General features: G+C 42.7%; 1 protein-coding gene across 1 annotated transcript in view; it reads left to right on the forward strand.

Moving 5' to 3' along the window:
* TRPC6 (transient receptor potential cation channel subfamily C member 6) overlaps nucleotides 1-13,450 on the forward strand; it is a 186,175-nt gene that overhangs the window by 118,579 nt on the left and 54,146 nt on the right. The window contains exons 3-4 of the mRNA XM_019530281.1: nucleotides 2,923-3,108; nucleotides 10,619-10,783. Of these exons, the coding sequence (XP_019385826.1) occupies nucleotides 2,923-3,108; nucleotides 10,619-10,783 (351 nt within the window). The remainder of the gene's footprint in view (nucleotides 1-2,922; nucleotides 3,109-10,618; nucleotides 10,784-13,450) is intronic.

Below are 13,450 nucleotides of genomic sequence, written 5' to 3' on the forward strand. Positions count from 1 at the left end.
GCGGTGGTCGGCGGCAGGGGCATGGCAGCAGTGAGCAGGGAGCTCCCACAGGTAGCCACGGTATTGTCGGCAGTGGGAGGGGGTGTGAGCACTAACTGGCAGCTGATAACCACCCACAGATGCTGCCGGCAGTGGCAGCAGTGAGGGGCGGGGGTAGCGAACAATAACCACCCGCAGGCATCGGCAGCACTTCTTTCAGGAGGTGCATCGCCAATCTCAGGGGGTGCACATGCAACAGTGTGCACCCCCTACTCATCGCCAATGCCAGAAGATACAGACATATGCTATAATCCCTTTGATTGATGTACTGAATTGGGGGTTTTCTTCATTTTTTTTCAAGAAAGTTTTGCTCTGTAGCTGACATCTTCATTGCAAAGTATGAGTAATTCACAAGGCCTTGTTAAGACAGAAAGAAAGACATAACCTTAGCCCAAGCAAGATAGGTAAAATGTGTAAAGTGGCTTTGATTCTGAGCTTTTTCAGTATTAGCTTGGAACTCCCAGGCAAAAGGAAAATATAGAGCATCCATTTCTAATCCTGTTCAAACAAACAAACAAATATATAAAATTGATCTCATAGCAAGAAACATGGGGGGGTGTTGTTACTATCTTCGTATCTTTTTTTGAGAGAGAGAAAATTGGTTTATCTGCTTTCCACTTGCATAGCACTATAACTTGTCATGACGTTGTTCATTTCAGTGCTTGTTTTCTGGCATCTTCTTTGTAGGATAACTGCATTAATATTCCTTGCAACTTCATGACAAATCTGTGATGTCTAAACTAAGATGACATTATTTTAAAAAATGAATCACAGATAGGTTTATTCAGACGTGATAGTTTATATGTGACTATTTTTACGCTGTTTGAGCAGTCACCTGATTGGAATGCAGTGCAAAACTGGGATGCAATCATCCTGATAATCTATTGGAGTAACATGCTGGTTTTGTGGTGGAGTCTGGAAGTACCCAGCTTTTGAAAAACAAGCATATCCTAGGGCATGTCCTCAGGAAGTAAACTTGGACCAGTGCTTCATTCCCACGGTAGTCATCTACCTTCAGGGATATTCCCAGAGGTGTTCCCAGGATACATCTGTTTCCAGAGGATGACTACCTGAGAGAGAGAGATTCAGAAGGAAGGAATAGAGAAAAGGTTGAGAGTGGGTTTATTAACTGAGGAGAGGAGAGAGGGGTGAGCATGAGTCATGGTGATAAAGTACTCACAGCAAATTAAATTGGATACGAAAAGCTGTGATCAGGATAAAAAGCCATAGAGGTCCTCCCACCTCTCTGGACAAAGTCCCAAGTTTCATTTTTTTATGACTTAATTTTTAGTAGAAATATAATATTGGAAGCATCAAAGTTGATGGACTGAGGACTGAATACATTGAAAAGGATCCTGTGCCTGTGGAAGGGGAAGCAGCTATGTATATGGTATAACTTTATTAGTACACAGAGAGGTAGCTTGCAACAGTAGACAAGCTGGAGGAGCTGCCACACATCAGACATCCTTCTGTGAGTTTCTGTTTTTTGCCTTCTTTCCCTTTTTTGGGGGGTAAGATGACCATGTCATTAACCTTCCACTTATGTAAATTAATAAAAGGGTAATACGACCTCCCTACTACTAATCAATAGTTTCATTATGCATCGGAATGAGACTCTTTCTGAAATACTGTGATGAATTCTGGTCCTTTTAAAAGTGGATGATGAGCAACTGGAAAAGGATCAGAAAAGAACCGTGTAAAGGCCTTGTTATACTGTAATTTTAGGTAGTTCCTGGAACTCTTAACCCTTGGATTGTCCGCACTTTAAGGTGTTAATGTGGTTTTAAGCAATTGTTATGTGGCTCAAAGTAATGCCACTTCAGGCAGGATTACCTCTGATCTGCACTACCCAGCTCCTGTTCTATTTAGGTGTGGCCACTCCCCATAGACATGCCACCCAAGCTGAAGTCCTCCAGTAGCCCAGGATCTCTCACCCCCCCACTCATACAGCAGGGAAAGATGCCTGTCCTGGTTCACCAGCCCTTTTGTGCCAATTTACAGCTACAGCTCCTAGCCCTGCCCCTACTCACCAGGCCTCTAGTGGCAAGTCACAGCTGTGCAGGTGTGGTTTCTAGACTATTGGTGTAACTGCCCAAAATTCCAAGCTAGCAATAACATTAAGCAACACTTGTGAGGCTCACAGCCTCAGGTGCAACAAGGCTCTACATGACTAAGGGTCTGAAAAAAGCAGCCTTCTGGTGAGAGATTAGAGGAGCTCCATGTATTATCTTATCCAATTCGAAGGCTATGCATATGTCCATGGAGCAAAAATTTCTGATAGAACACAGTTCAGTTTAGCAGACAAAGATGAAGTAGTTTGAAACAAAAGTTAGATTCAAAACAGAAAGCTGGAACAGTTGATTTACACTAAAAAGAATTAATCATTAGAATAATTTACATAAGGATATAACGGATTCTCTTTCATTTCGTGTTTAAATCAAGACTGGGTATCTTTCTAAAACACATGCTATAGCTCAAGAAGTTGTTAAGGGTTTGATGTAGGAACTTAATGACTTTCTGTAATATTTACTGTGGGGAAGATCTTGCTAGATAGTCAATGCTCCCTTCTCATCTTAAAATTGATGTAAGTGAAATTCGCTTCTTCATTAAACTGGCATGACTCTACTGATTTTTAATGGCAGCATTTGTCTGTATGTACTTTCAGATTCACCTCTTCAAAAAGGTGGAAAAATAACAGCTATTTGACAGGGGCTATATGCATGTACTGTGGGTGTTCTTGTTTCTCTTATGTGACCATAATGACAAACCTATTAATATCCAAATAACTCAAAATTATATTATGCCATTTAACAACTGAATTTTTTTCTTCTGCATAGTCTGGAAAGGGATGCTAATTTCTTTTTTCTTCCCCCCCCCCTCTAGAATGACTACAAGAAATTGTCTGTTCAGTGCAAGGATTTTGTAGTTGGACTTCTTGATTTATGCAGAAATACTGAAGAAGTGGAAGCTATTTTGAATGGAGATGTGGAGATGAACCATGATAATGGTGAACATGGTCGCCCCAGTCTCAGCCGTTTAAAACTTGCCATTAAATATGAAGTCAAGAAAGTAAGCCACTGTATTAATAAAATAGCAGTTTAAATTGTCACTCCTATGAAGGTATATTATTATTCATTACGTGTAGCAAGGTAGCATTCCAGACACTCCAATCGCTATCTGAGTCCTACTGAAAAGTGAACTGGGAGAAGCAGTAGAAGAGTCTCTTCGCCAGAGAACTGACACATAAATAAAGAACAGATATGAAGGCTGGATGTTGCTTACACTCATACTGAAAGATTACAGTAACAGTGTTGTATTGCTAGTCAGCTAGTAACATAATTTACAGGTTTTGCCGATTTATTTATTTTGAGAAATGAGAGGTAATTAATGTGCCTTCTAAAATCACTGTATATATTTATTTATAAAGAATAATATAGTATATTGTCATACCAACAGTAAGTTAATAAGTAATATATTTACTGTCAAGCCTTGCCTATTTTGAAAGGCAAATAGATGTGTAACGTTTTCTAGTTTATGGAATATCCTTATCTGTCATTGCAGCTGGCTTGTGCCACAATCTATGGTAATGCAGATGTGCCAACTTTTCAAGAACCATGGAAATTAGCTTGCTCATTGATCCACATTGCTTTGAATATATCACCTGTATGATTTGGTCCTTCTACCAGTTCCTAGTTCATTTTCTTGCCAGTTTACCGCCTTGGTCTGGATCTTGAATGTAAATTGTGTTGAATTCCTTGATTCATAAATGCAAATAATATGCAAGACAGGGAGAGTAAAGCTCTAGAACATCAGAATAAGAGCATAAAGAATTTATATGTCAATAGGACAGGGGCAGGCAAAATACAGACCGCATGTGCCAGGCACTTTCATCTAGCCTACAGCATGCACCAAGGAATTGTGCCTCACCCAGGCCTTCTGCCCACAAGGCTGGGAGTGAAGCACCCACATGTATGCACCCTCCAAACATACATTATTATGCCTCACTTCCACCGTTGCAAGCAGAAGGACCCAGCCTGTCCAGCACATAGCTTCTGGGTGGGCTGCTGCTGCCACTTCTGCAGCCCCCAGGGACCTGCTCCGCTTCCCTGGTCTCCCACTGGCAGCAGGTAGAGAAGAAGTGGGGTGAAGCTGCAGCTGGGCAGGAGCACAGAGCCTATGCCCAGGTGGGTAGCGGCAGCACAGAGCTCAGCTGGACAGAGTGTGCAGGAGGGAGGGGGGCCATGAGGACCTCCCTACATTACCTCTGTAGTTTCATAGTTAGTAGGGTCGAAAGGGACCTGAGCAGATCATCAAGTCCAACCCCCTGCCATGGCAAGAAAGAATGCTGGGGTCAAATGACCCTGGCAAGGTGTTTATCCAGCCTCCTCTTAAAGACCCCCAGGGTAGGAGCCAGCACCACTTCTCTTGGAAGTTGGTTCCAGATCCTAGCCGCCCTGACAGTGAAGTAGCGCCTCCTGATATCTAGCCTGAATCTACCCTCTGCCAGCTTGTGACCATTATTTCTTGTCACTCCTGGTAGTGCTGAGAGGAACAGGGACTCCCCCAATGCCTGCTGGTCCCCCCTGACTAGTTTGTAAATGGCCACTAGATCCCCCCTCAGCCTTCTCTTGTGGAGGCTGAACAGGTTCAGGTCCCGTAGCCTCTCCTCATAGGGCCTGCCCTGCTGCCCCCAATCATGTAAGTGGCCTTCCTCTGGACCCTCTCCGTGTTGTCAACATCCCTCTTGAAGTGCGGCGCCCAGAACTGGACGCAGTACTCCAGCTGCAGCCTGACTAGTGCCGCATAGAGGGGGAGGATCACCTCCTTGGCCCTGCTTGTGATGCATGTGTGGATGCAGGACAAGTTATGGTTGGCCTTCCTGACCGAGTCCCCACACTGTTGGTTTATGTTATTTTGGCATCAGTAATGACTCCAAGATCCTTTTCTGCCTCTGCACTGCACTGACGAGAAGGGAGTTCCCCAGCCTGTAGGTATGGTGCTGGTTCTTCCTCCCCAGGTGCAGTACCTTGCACTTGTCAGTGTTAAAACCCATCCTGTTCTCATCCACCCACCCCTGTAATCTGTCTAGGTCCAATTGCAGCCTATTCCTCTCTTCTAGCATGCCTGCTTCCACCCACATCTTAGTGTCATCTGCAAATTTGAACAAGGTGCTTTTTACCCCCTTGTCCAAGTCACCAATGAAGAAGTTGAACAATGCAGGCCCAAGGACTGAGCCCTGTGGAACCCCACTGCCCACATCCCTCCAGATCAAATATGACCTGTCCACCACCACTCTGTGGCTGTGGCCCTCCAAGCAGTTAGTGACCCATTTGACTGTGTAGGTGTTGACGCCACAGTCCCCTAGTTTTTTAATGAGAATGGGGTGAGAGAGCATCGAAGGCCTTCCTAAAGTCCAGAAAGACTATGTCCGCTGCTACACCTGCATCTAAGGATTTTGTGACCTGGTCATAGAAGGCCACCAGGTTGGTCTGATAGGACCTGCCTCTAATGATCCCATGTTGGTTGCCCCTAAGCATAATCTCCCCTGCTGGCCCCTCGCGGACATGCACTAGGATAATTCTCTCAAAAAGCCTACTCAGGATCGAGGTAAGACTAACTGACCTATAGTTTCCTGTGTCCTCCTTCCTCCCTTTTTTGAAAATGGGAACCACATTGTAGTGCACAGCCCTGATAGGCAGTGGCTGCAGAAGAGGGCACTCAGGGCACTGGTGCCTGGCAGGGTGCAGTTCCGGCAGTGCTGCCGATCACGGTGAGGGGTGCAGCCTCTGCTGGGCAGTCTGTATCACTGGCATTCCCTGCCATGGAACAGTGGCACAGGAAGGAACCCCTGGCTCTGGAATCAGCTGCCTTCCCCGCCCCCCAGGGGAAGGCGCCTGGGGCTCCCTCCCATGCCACACAGCTCCAGACAGGAAGACAGCCAGCTCCAGCACCTGGGGCCCATAGTGAGCAAGTACACTTGTATGGTGGGGAGCACCAGCAATACCAACTGCCCCATGGAAACTGCACCCCTCGCCACAACGTGCGGTGCTAGCCAGAGCCGTGCCCTCCTGGGCACCAACACCCTAAGTGCCCTCACTTCTGCTGCTGCTGCACCATGGCAGGAGTGCAGGGGCATCCCCACACTCCCCACCCTCTCTCACACCCCACAAATGCCACACACCCATACCCTTCCCCCACAACCCCCCATACATACACAACCCCCAACATAAACTATGTCCCCATACACTTCCCCATCCCTCTTCACAACCCCCACACTCTACCATACACCCCCACCATATACACACTCATACCTACACATGCCACACAACCATACACACACACACTACACCCCCCCACATACACACACACCCCACCATACAAACACAGACACCCCCCCACAATATACAGTTATTATGCAATCACCGCTATATAAGTTATGCAAACACAAATCATGACAAATATTTTTTGTAATAAAATTAAAATATGTTATAGTAGGAGTTTCAATTTTAGTGTATGATTTACATTTTTTCTGGTTCTAAGATGACAACACCCCTCTCCCAAAAGGAATATTTCTGGGGGCCAAGGGAAGGGACTTCTGGTGGCAAAGGTCAGGGATTAGTGGTGTGTCTTCTGGTCCCAGGATGGCAACTAGGGGGTGTAGCAACTGTCAAGGGGCGGGGCTACCCATGCGGCCCTTGACAAGTCACCAAAACACCAAAGTAAGCGGCCTTCCAGCCAAAATAATTGCCCGCTCCTGCAACAAGCAGTATAGCTTGTCCCAAAATAATGAATCAGACATGTGCTATGCACTGAGCTCAGAAGAAAGCTAAGATTTTGTCATTGTTTACTGGACTTATCAAGCAGTGGTATCTTTAACATAATTATAAATAGTCTATAATAATTTGTATTTAGAATGTGTACTGTTCATGTTGTTATTTTGATGATGGCTCATGCAGCCCTTTGTGAATATCTGTACTTGTTTGAAATTTAAGTGTTGAAATAATAGGTGTATAATTTGAAGTTTAAGGTTAGATATCAACATTAGTGTTTAGAAACTATAGTGTTTAGAAAATCCTTTTATTCCATCCTCTAATCATTTATACCCTTTCTGTGGAAAAAGCCATTTCTCTGTAAAGAAGCAAGGATTTTTTAGGGTACTTTCTTTTGTTGGACCAGCTGCATAGTAGGGATAGAGTTAGACATGCTTTCTAATGCAAGACATTTTTCATCAGGTGTGAGGAGTGAAAACCAGCACAGCATAATAAAATACAGTTGGAAGAGGGGGGAGAGGCATTCCCAGGGGTAGCAAACAGTTAGCAGAAGAAAAGAAGCTGATTACTGGGAGATCAAGGCCTACAAAAGGGAGAACGGTCATTATCAACTTTCATGTGTGGGAAGAATTCAGGAATCAGGTAGGTTATAATGTGCCATAAAACCAATATGTATTTGCTGTTAACAGTGATATGTGCTTGGTTCTTAGGATCCAGTGAGCTTATGCATTTTTGTTCCCAATTTCTCCTTTTAAAGGTGTTAGGTATGTTCCTCTTGAGCATGATGGTGAGGTCAGGGAAGGAGTGGTTGTTCTGTGAGAACAGTGCTCTTAAGAGTGTGCGTCTCCCTGTTCTTCATCTTTTCTGTGAGATTTCACTGTGGTGCATAGCTGCTGTTTGCTTTCAGTCAGGAGGGAATTTGGTGCAATGAACTGGATATATCACATTCTGGGAAAGGCATGGATTTTGATGGTTTTGTTATGGAGGATGCTGATTGTAGTAGCAGTTGAGCTGTCTAAATGAGTTAAGCATTTCTTGCTAAGGCAAGGCTGTGTCCCACTTGATGTTTGTTCAGCTTGTGATGATGATTTGGGCAAGGTTAGGGAGTTTTTTGGAAGCTAGGAATGGAGAGGCTGGGAATATTTCTTTCAAGGTCTGATCTTTGTCACATGTAGACTAAATGGGTGCCTACACATATACATGGAGGCTGCTCCAATGTGTTGTAATTACAGTGCGTCAGAGTAGACTCGATTAATCACCGAAACACATGAAATACTGACCTCTTTAATTACAGCGGCTCCAAGATCCGCTCTATTTAAAGTGCCCTTTCCCCCAGCTCCTGGAGCACATTGTTTGGGTAAATGCCCAAGTTGTTTGATTATTTTTTTGATTGCTTCCAGAGGAGGATGGTAGTTGAACACCAGGAGTGTGCAGTCACACTGGGTTTTCCTTTTGTATAGTAATAGATTACTTTGGGGTATTTGGATAGTTTTTTCATATGCACAGTCTGCTTCTCTATTCAGTGTTTTTGTAAAAAGGAAGAGTTTAGGTTGGCCAGGTGGGTATCATGAGCAGGGATCTAGTTAAATCATTCTAAAACAAAGGAAAACTTGTGGGCTGCTTGCAGCACCCAATGCCCTATTTGCAGCCTTTTCGTAGTGAGCCCCCCCGCACTGCTGATTGACCAAGGTATCCCAGCAGCCCCGCCTCTCACTGCTGATTGGTGGAGAGGGCTGCCCTTCATGTGCCCCCCCCCCGCCTGCTGCTGATTGGCAGAGAGGACAGGGCTATATGAAAGGCAGCTCTGCCCATCAGTCAGCAGCAGAGGGAGGAGGGGCTGGCTGCCATCTTGGGTGCTCCCCTTCATGCCAGTGGCTTCCCTCCCAGTGATGGGCTGTGAGGCTAGGCTGCAGTGGCTTCTGGTTCCCACTTCTAGTAAGTTTTCTAGGATGATTCCGTGCAAGATTGCAGAAATTGCCGTTTTTCAGTTTCCATGGAAACTGTGAAATCACAATTTAAGTAGGTCTCTAATCGTGAGTTTTCTTCTGAGAGCAGGTGTGGTATCTGAGGGCCTGATTTGTGAACATAAGTAGGATGCCCATAGGGGTTTTTGTATATGGTGGTTTGTAGGTGTTTTTTTATTGTGCTGTGCTGACTTCCACAGACCTGATATTTTGTATTGAAAATCTTGTCTGACTCTATTGCAGTTATGCAGCTGGTCTAATAAAGGATGTAACCCTAAGAAATCCTTACCACTGGACCATTTCCTGGACCATCACAGCTACAATTTCCCTCTAGCACTATTTCCATTTCCATATTCTATTTCCATACATACATTTGAGAATAGGAATTGGTATCTATAAGTTTCTAAGAGACATGCCATCTTTTTACAGAGTTTAAATTGTCCTCCAGTCCTCTTTCAATTGTATCTTCATAACAGATTTTCCTGGTAAAAGTCCTATGTGAAAACCTAAAGTATCATGGTTACCGGCACCACAGGATTCACCCTACAAATTGTGACTTCCTGAAATCTTTTGCAACATACTGATGGCAACTTCCTAAATGTATTGACACAAAGACCTGTTCATAATGCCCTGTGCTACCCCATCTTTCACCTATATATTAACAGATGATGAATACAGCAATGATGATAAAAATGCTGATGAAAACAATGAAGTCTAGAGCAACATTCCTATAGATGTTAATAGACATCAGATTAAGAGTGCTCTATTAAAATGCAATAATTTCATAGTATTCTCACTTTGTAAGAAAAACACTTAACTGTGAATAGAGCAATCTTTTAGGAGGTCATTTATTATCATTTTTTTCATTTCATATTGCTATTAAATTATATAAGCCATTAAAATAAATCTGGGATGAAGATAGAAGAAGAGACAAATTAACTGTTGAAATATAGTTGATGTTAAGTGAGTATACTTAAAATAAAATTATTGTGCTTCAAGTCAAGAGATGTTTTGTTTTGGGTTCCCCCCCCCCCAAAAGAATTTTAACCAGCAAAACTGCATCCACTGTATATTTAGGAAATAAAAATGTCAAAGATCCATGTAGTAATTATTCCTTCCATACTAAGGAACTAAGCAAGAAGAACCTATTGCATTGTTTTTTTAACAGTACACTGAAAATTAACCAACTTGCTCTTCTTACATTTCAAGTATCTAGAGGTACCTATATACGTCCAGGGAGGCTGCTCTGATGTGCTGTAATTACAGTACATTGGAGCAGACTCAATCAGGTCTGCCTGAGTGTGCTAATTAGCTTCATCATCTTGTATATCAGTATCCCCATGCTTCAAAATGGTGCTGGGGTTGCCTTAAGTAAAGTTTGTTTGACAAGCTTTAGTTAAAGTGCTCCCACCAGCATTCTGAAGCTCAGGGATGCTGATACACGAGACACTGTAGGTGCTGTAATTAGAGTGTCTCTTGGAGCCTCTCTAAAGCTACCCCTTCCCTCCCAACTTGTTAAAATGCTCTAGAATTTTAATTAATAGTATTCTGGTAATCAGAGCTGTCCCTAGGGGTGTGCGGGGCCCGGGTTATATCAGCCCATGACAGAGGGGGGAGGGTGGAGAGCAGCTGCAAAGCGGGGAGTGGGGCGTGGCAAGTGGCCGGAGAGTGGAGTGTGGGGGGTGGTAAGTGGCTGGTGTGTGTAGCCAGTGGTGCATTGTAGCCGCAGTGGAGCTGACAACACCATCTGTGGGGCCCGGAGCAGTCGCACCAGTTCTCCCCCAGGTAGGGATGGCCCTGCTGGTAATAATGTTCTTTTGTTGTATTCTCTTTTCTTTGTTTTAGTTTGTAGCACATCCAAACTGCCAGCAACAACTTCTCTCAATCTGGTATGAAAATCTATCAGGTTTACGGCAGCAGACCATGGCAGTGAAGTTTCTAGTTGTGCTTGCTGTTGCAGTGGGTCTGCCATTCCTGTCAATGGCTTACTGGATTGCTCCATGCAGCAAGGTTAGTCTGTGCAATATTATAATGGATTTTTAGTAACTTCTATGTCCTGTTTGCTTGTAGGTTTCTACTGTGCATGCAGGTTTCAAATGAAGCCTCTAAACAATTACTGATGCACTTAGCAATGCTTCAGTAGCACGTTAATGCCATAATGGATTGACTGCAGGATAATACAGTCTGATGTTGACAATAAAAGCAAGTAAATGTATTCTGTTAAATACAATGAATATTACATGAAATAATGAGGAGTGGGTAACTGTTGCAAAAAGAAATAGTAATTTAGAAATAATGAATTAAGCAACTCTTCATTGTATTGCTGTGCTGTTAAATAAATATATGGTAATGAGATTATTTAACAAGAAAATAATGAACAATTTTAAGGGATTTGAGAGAAGACTGTTACAACCCCCCCGCAAATATTCTTTCAGTAAGAAATAAATTGCCTGTCTGATAATTCAGATAGTGCTGTTATTACATACTTCAATTAATGGGAAAATGAGAATACATTTATAGTTAACAGAAAAATACATGGATCTCAGCCTGACAGAGACTGAGACTCTCAGGTTCAGACTGGGTCCTTGGTGCCTCTGTTTAGGCACTGCAGTACCTAAAAGCTTGGTACCTGATCTCAGGAGAGTGATTAAGAGAAGCAGATCTGTATGCTTAACTAAACTCACTGTGCAGTCAATGGAGAGGGTTAGCTACCTCCAAAGGACAATTCAGAGAGTCCAAAGACACCTGGAATTAGTCAATAAAAATTATGAAGCACAGTGACATGTCTGAACTTCCACCCCATCTGGATCTGAAGCACTTGACTTGGGACTTCATATTAGGCAGTCAGGTGCTTTTGACAGTAATCACCAGACTACTTGATAATAGCAGTGATACAAGCACCTGCCTTTTGAATGGGACCCATGCCCCCTACTTTCTCCTGGGTGTTCTCATCACTGGACACTAACATCAGACTCCTTTTTGCTTGCTCTGCTTACATCTCATGTCTCTTTCAATCTTGGCTGCACTGTGCTCCATCTCCCAACAGGGGTATTGTATAGTCTAGTGCAGTGGTTCTCAACCTTTTTAGACTTGAGACACCCCTGGATCAACATAAGGCACCCCTTGGAAAATGCCAGCTCTTAGTTTTCACTCTTTTTTTCCACCTATAGAAAAGTAATAAGGTGTTTTTTTCTATTGCAAAGAACTCAGAAAGACCATGGCAATGGATTCATGTTTGGAACCTCTGGGTTTACCTTGTGAATCATGTTTGTAAACCTAACAGTGCTAACATTGTGTGGCATGCTACACCACCCTTGAAAGGATCTCAAGGCACCCAAGGATGCCATGACACCCTAGCTGAGCATCACTGGTCTAGTAGTTAGATCATTATCTTGGAAGGTAGGACATGTGGGTGTTAGTCCCATCAGGCAGAAAAGATCTAGAACTCAGGTTTCCCACTTCCTGGGCAAATGCTCTAACTACTCAGCCACTACTACCACAAGCATGTTTTTGAGCAAAAGTGACTGTCACAGTGTATACTGAATGTAGTGCTGAAACTTAAGACTAGACACTTATGTGGCCAGGCTGACTCCACCCTTGGCACATAAATTATGCCAAAAGTATCGTTAAGGTATCAAGTTAACAAGTCTGTAGCTGACCATAAGATAATTCTATTGAAATAAAATAAGATAATATCACATTGTATCAGCTAACCTAAACATCTTTTATCAGAATTCAAATATTGAATCAAAGTCTGAATTGCTTTGTATTTTCAAAGTACAACAGCATTTGTTTGTATCTCCTGCCTATAAATAAAAAATACAAGTTACTTAAATGTTTATCCAACACAGACATGCCTGTGTTAGACGTTAAAATGATTTTCATTTTAATGATTTTCCTTGGGTACATGTGTTGTAAATCCACTGAAGTGAATTTTGTGAATTATGCCAGTGGGCACAATGGCACAATTGAGGCCTGAATATATATAATATATATTGACTGGCTACAACAACAAGCTACATACCCTAGTGAAAAACTGGCCACATAAAAGTCAATGGGAGTTTTACATCAATAGGAGTTTCTTGTTGACTTCAGTAAGATTAGAATTTCATTCTGTATCCTGGTGAGACTGTCCTTCACAGCCAGAAATATACTTGGGTTGAATAAAATATAGAAAAATTATATAACCTTTAGATTTACCATTAACTCAATAAATTCTGCTGTTACCGAGAAAACTGTGCTTAAGTGTCTTGCTCATTGTATCTATACTATGATCTGCAGGTTTCTCAAGATAATGTTAAAAGTCTTATTTCATTTCATGATTTTTTCAAATCAACCACGTGGTCTTTTCTGCATGTTTTCTGGACTTCTAATCTGGACTTAAATTTTAGAGCTGAATGCCAGTATGAATAGTCCATGGCACAGAATGAGCACATTCTGCTGGATATACAAACTACCAATCCTCTGAAACGTTGGGTTAAAAAAAAATCCATTTTAGTTGCTCATATCTGTTTTAATTGGCCACTGATTTAAAGTTTTTACCTGAGAAGTAAGAGGGGCACTATTTTTACAGAAGAAAAACTTGCAAGTTATATCTTATAAACAAAAGCTGTTTATTTTAAAAACATCAATTTTTAAAAGTAAAATCTAGCCTGCTAATAATTTTTTTTTTAGGGT

The sequence above is a fragment of the Crocodylus porosus genome, unplaced genomic scaffold (genome assembly GCF_001723895.1).
Source record: "Crocodylus porosus isolate Cpor-Errol unplaced genomic scaffold, CroPor_comp1, whole genome shotgun sequence".
In the NCBI taxonomy this organism is placed as follows: Eukaryota; Metazoa; Chordata; order Crocodylia; family Crocodylidae; genus Crocodylus; species Crocodylus porosus.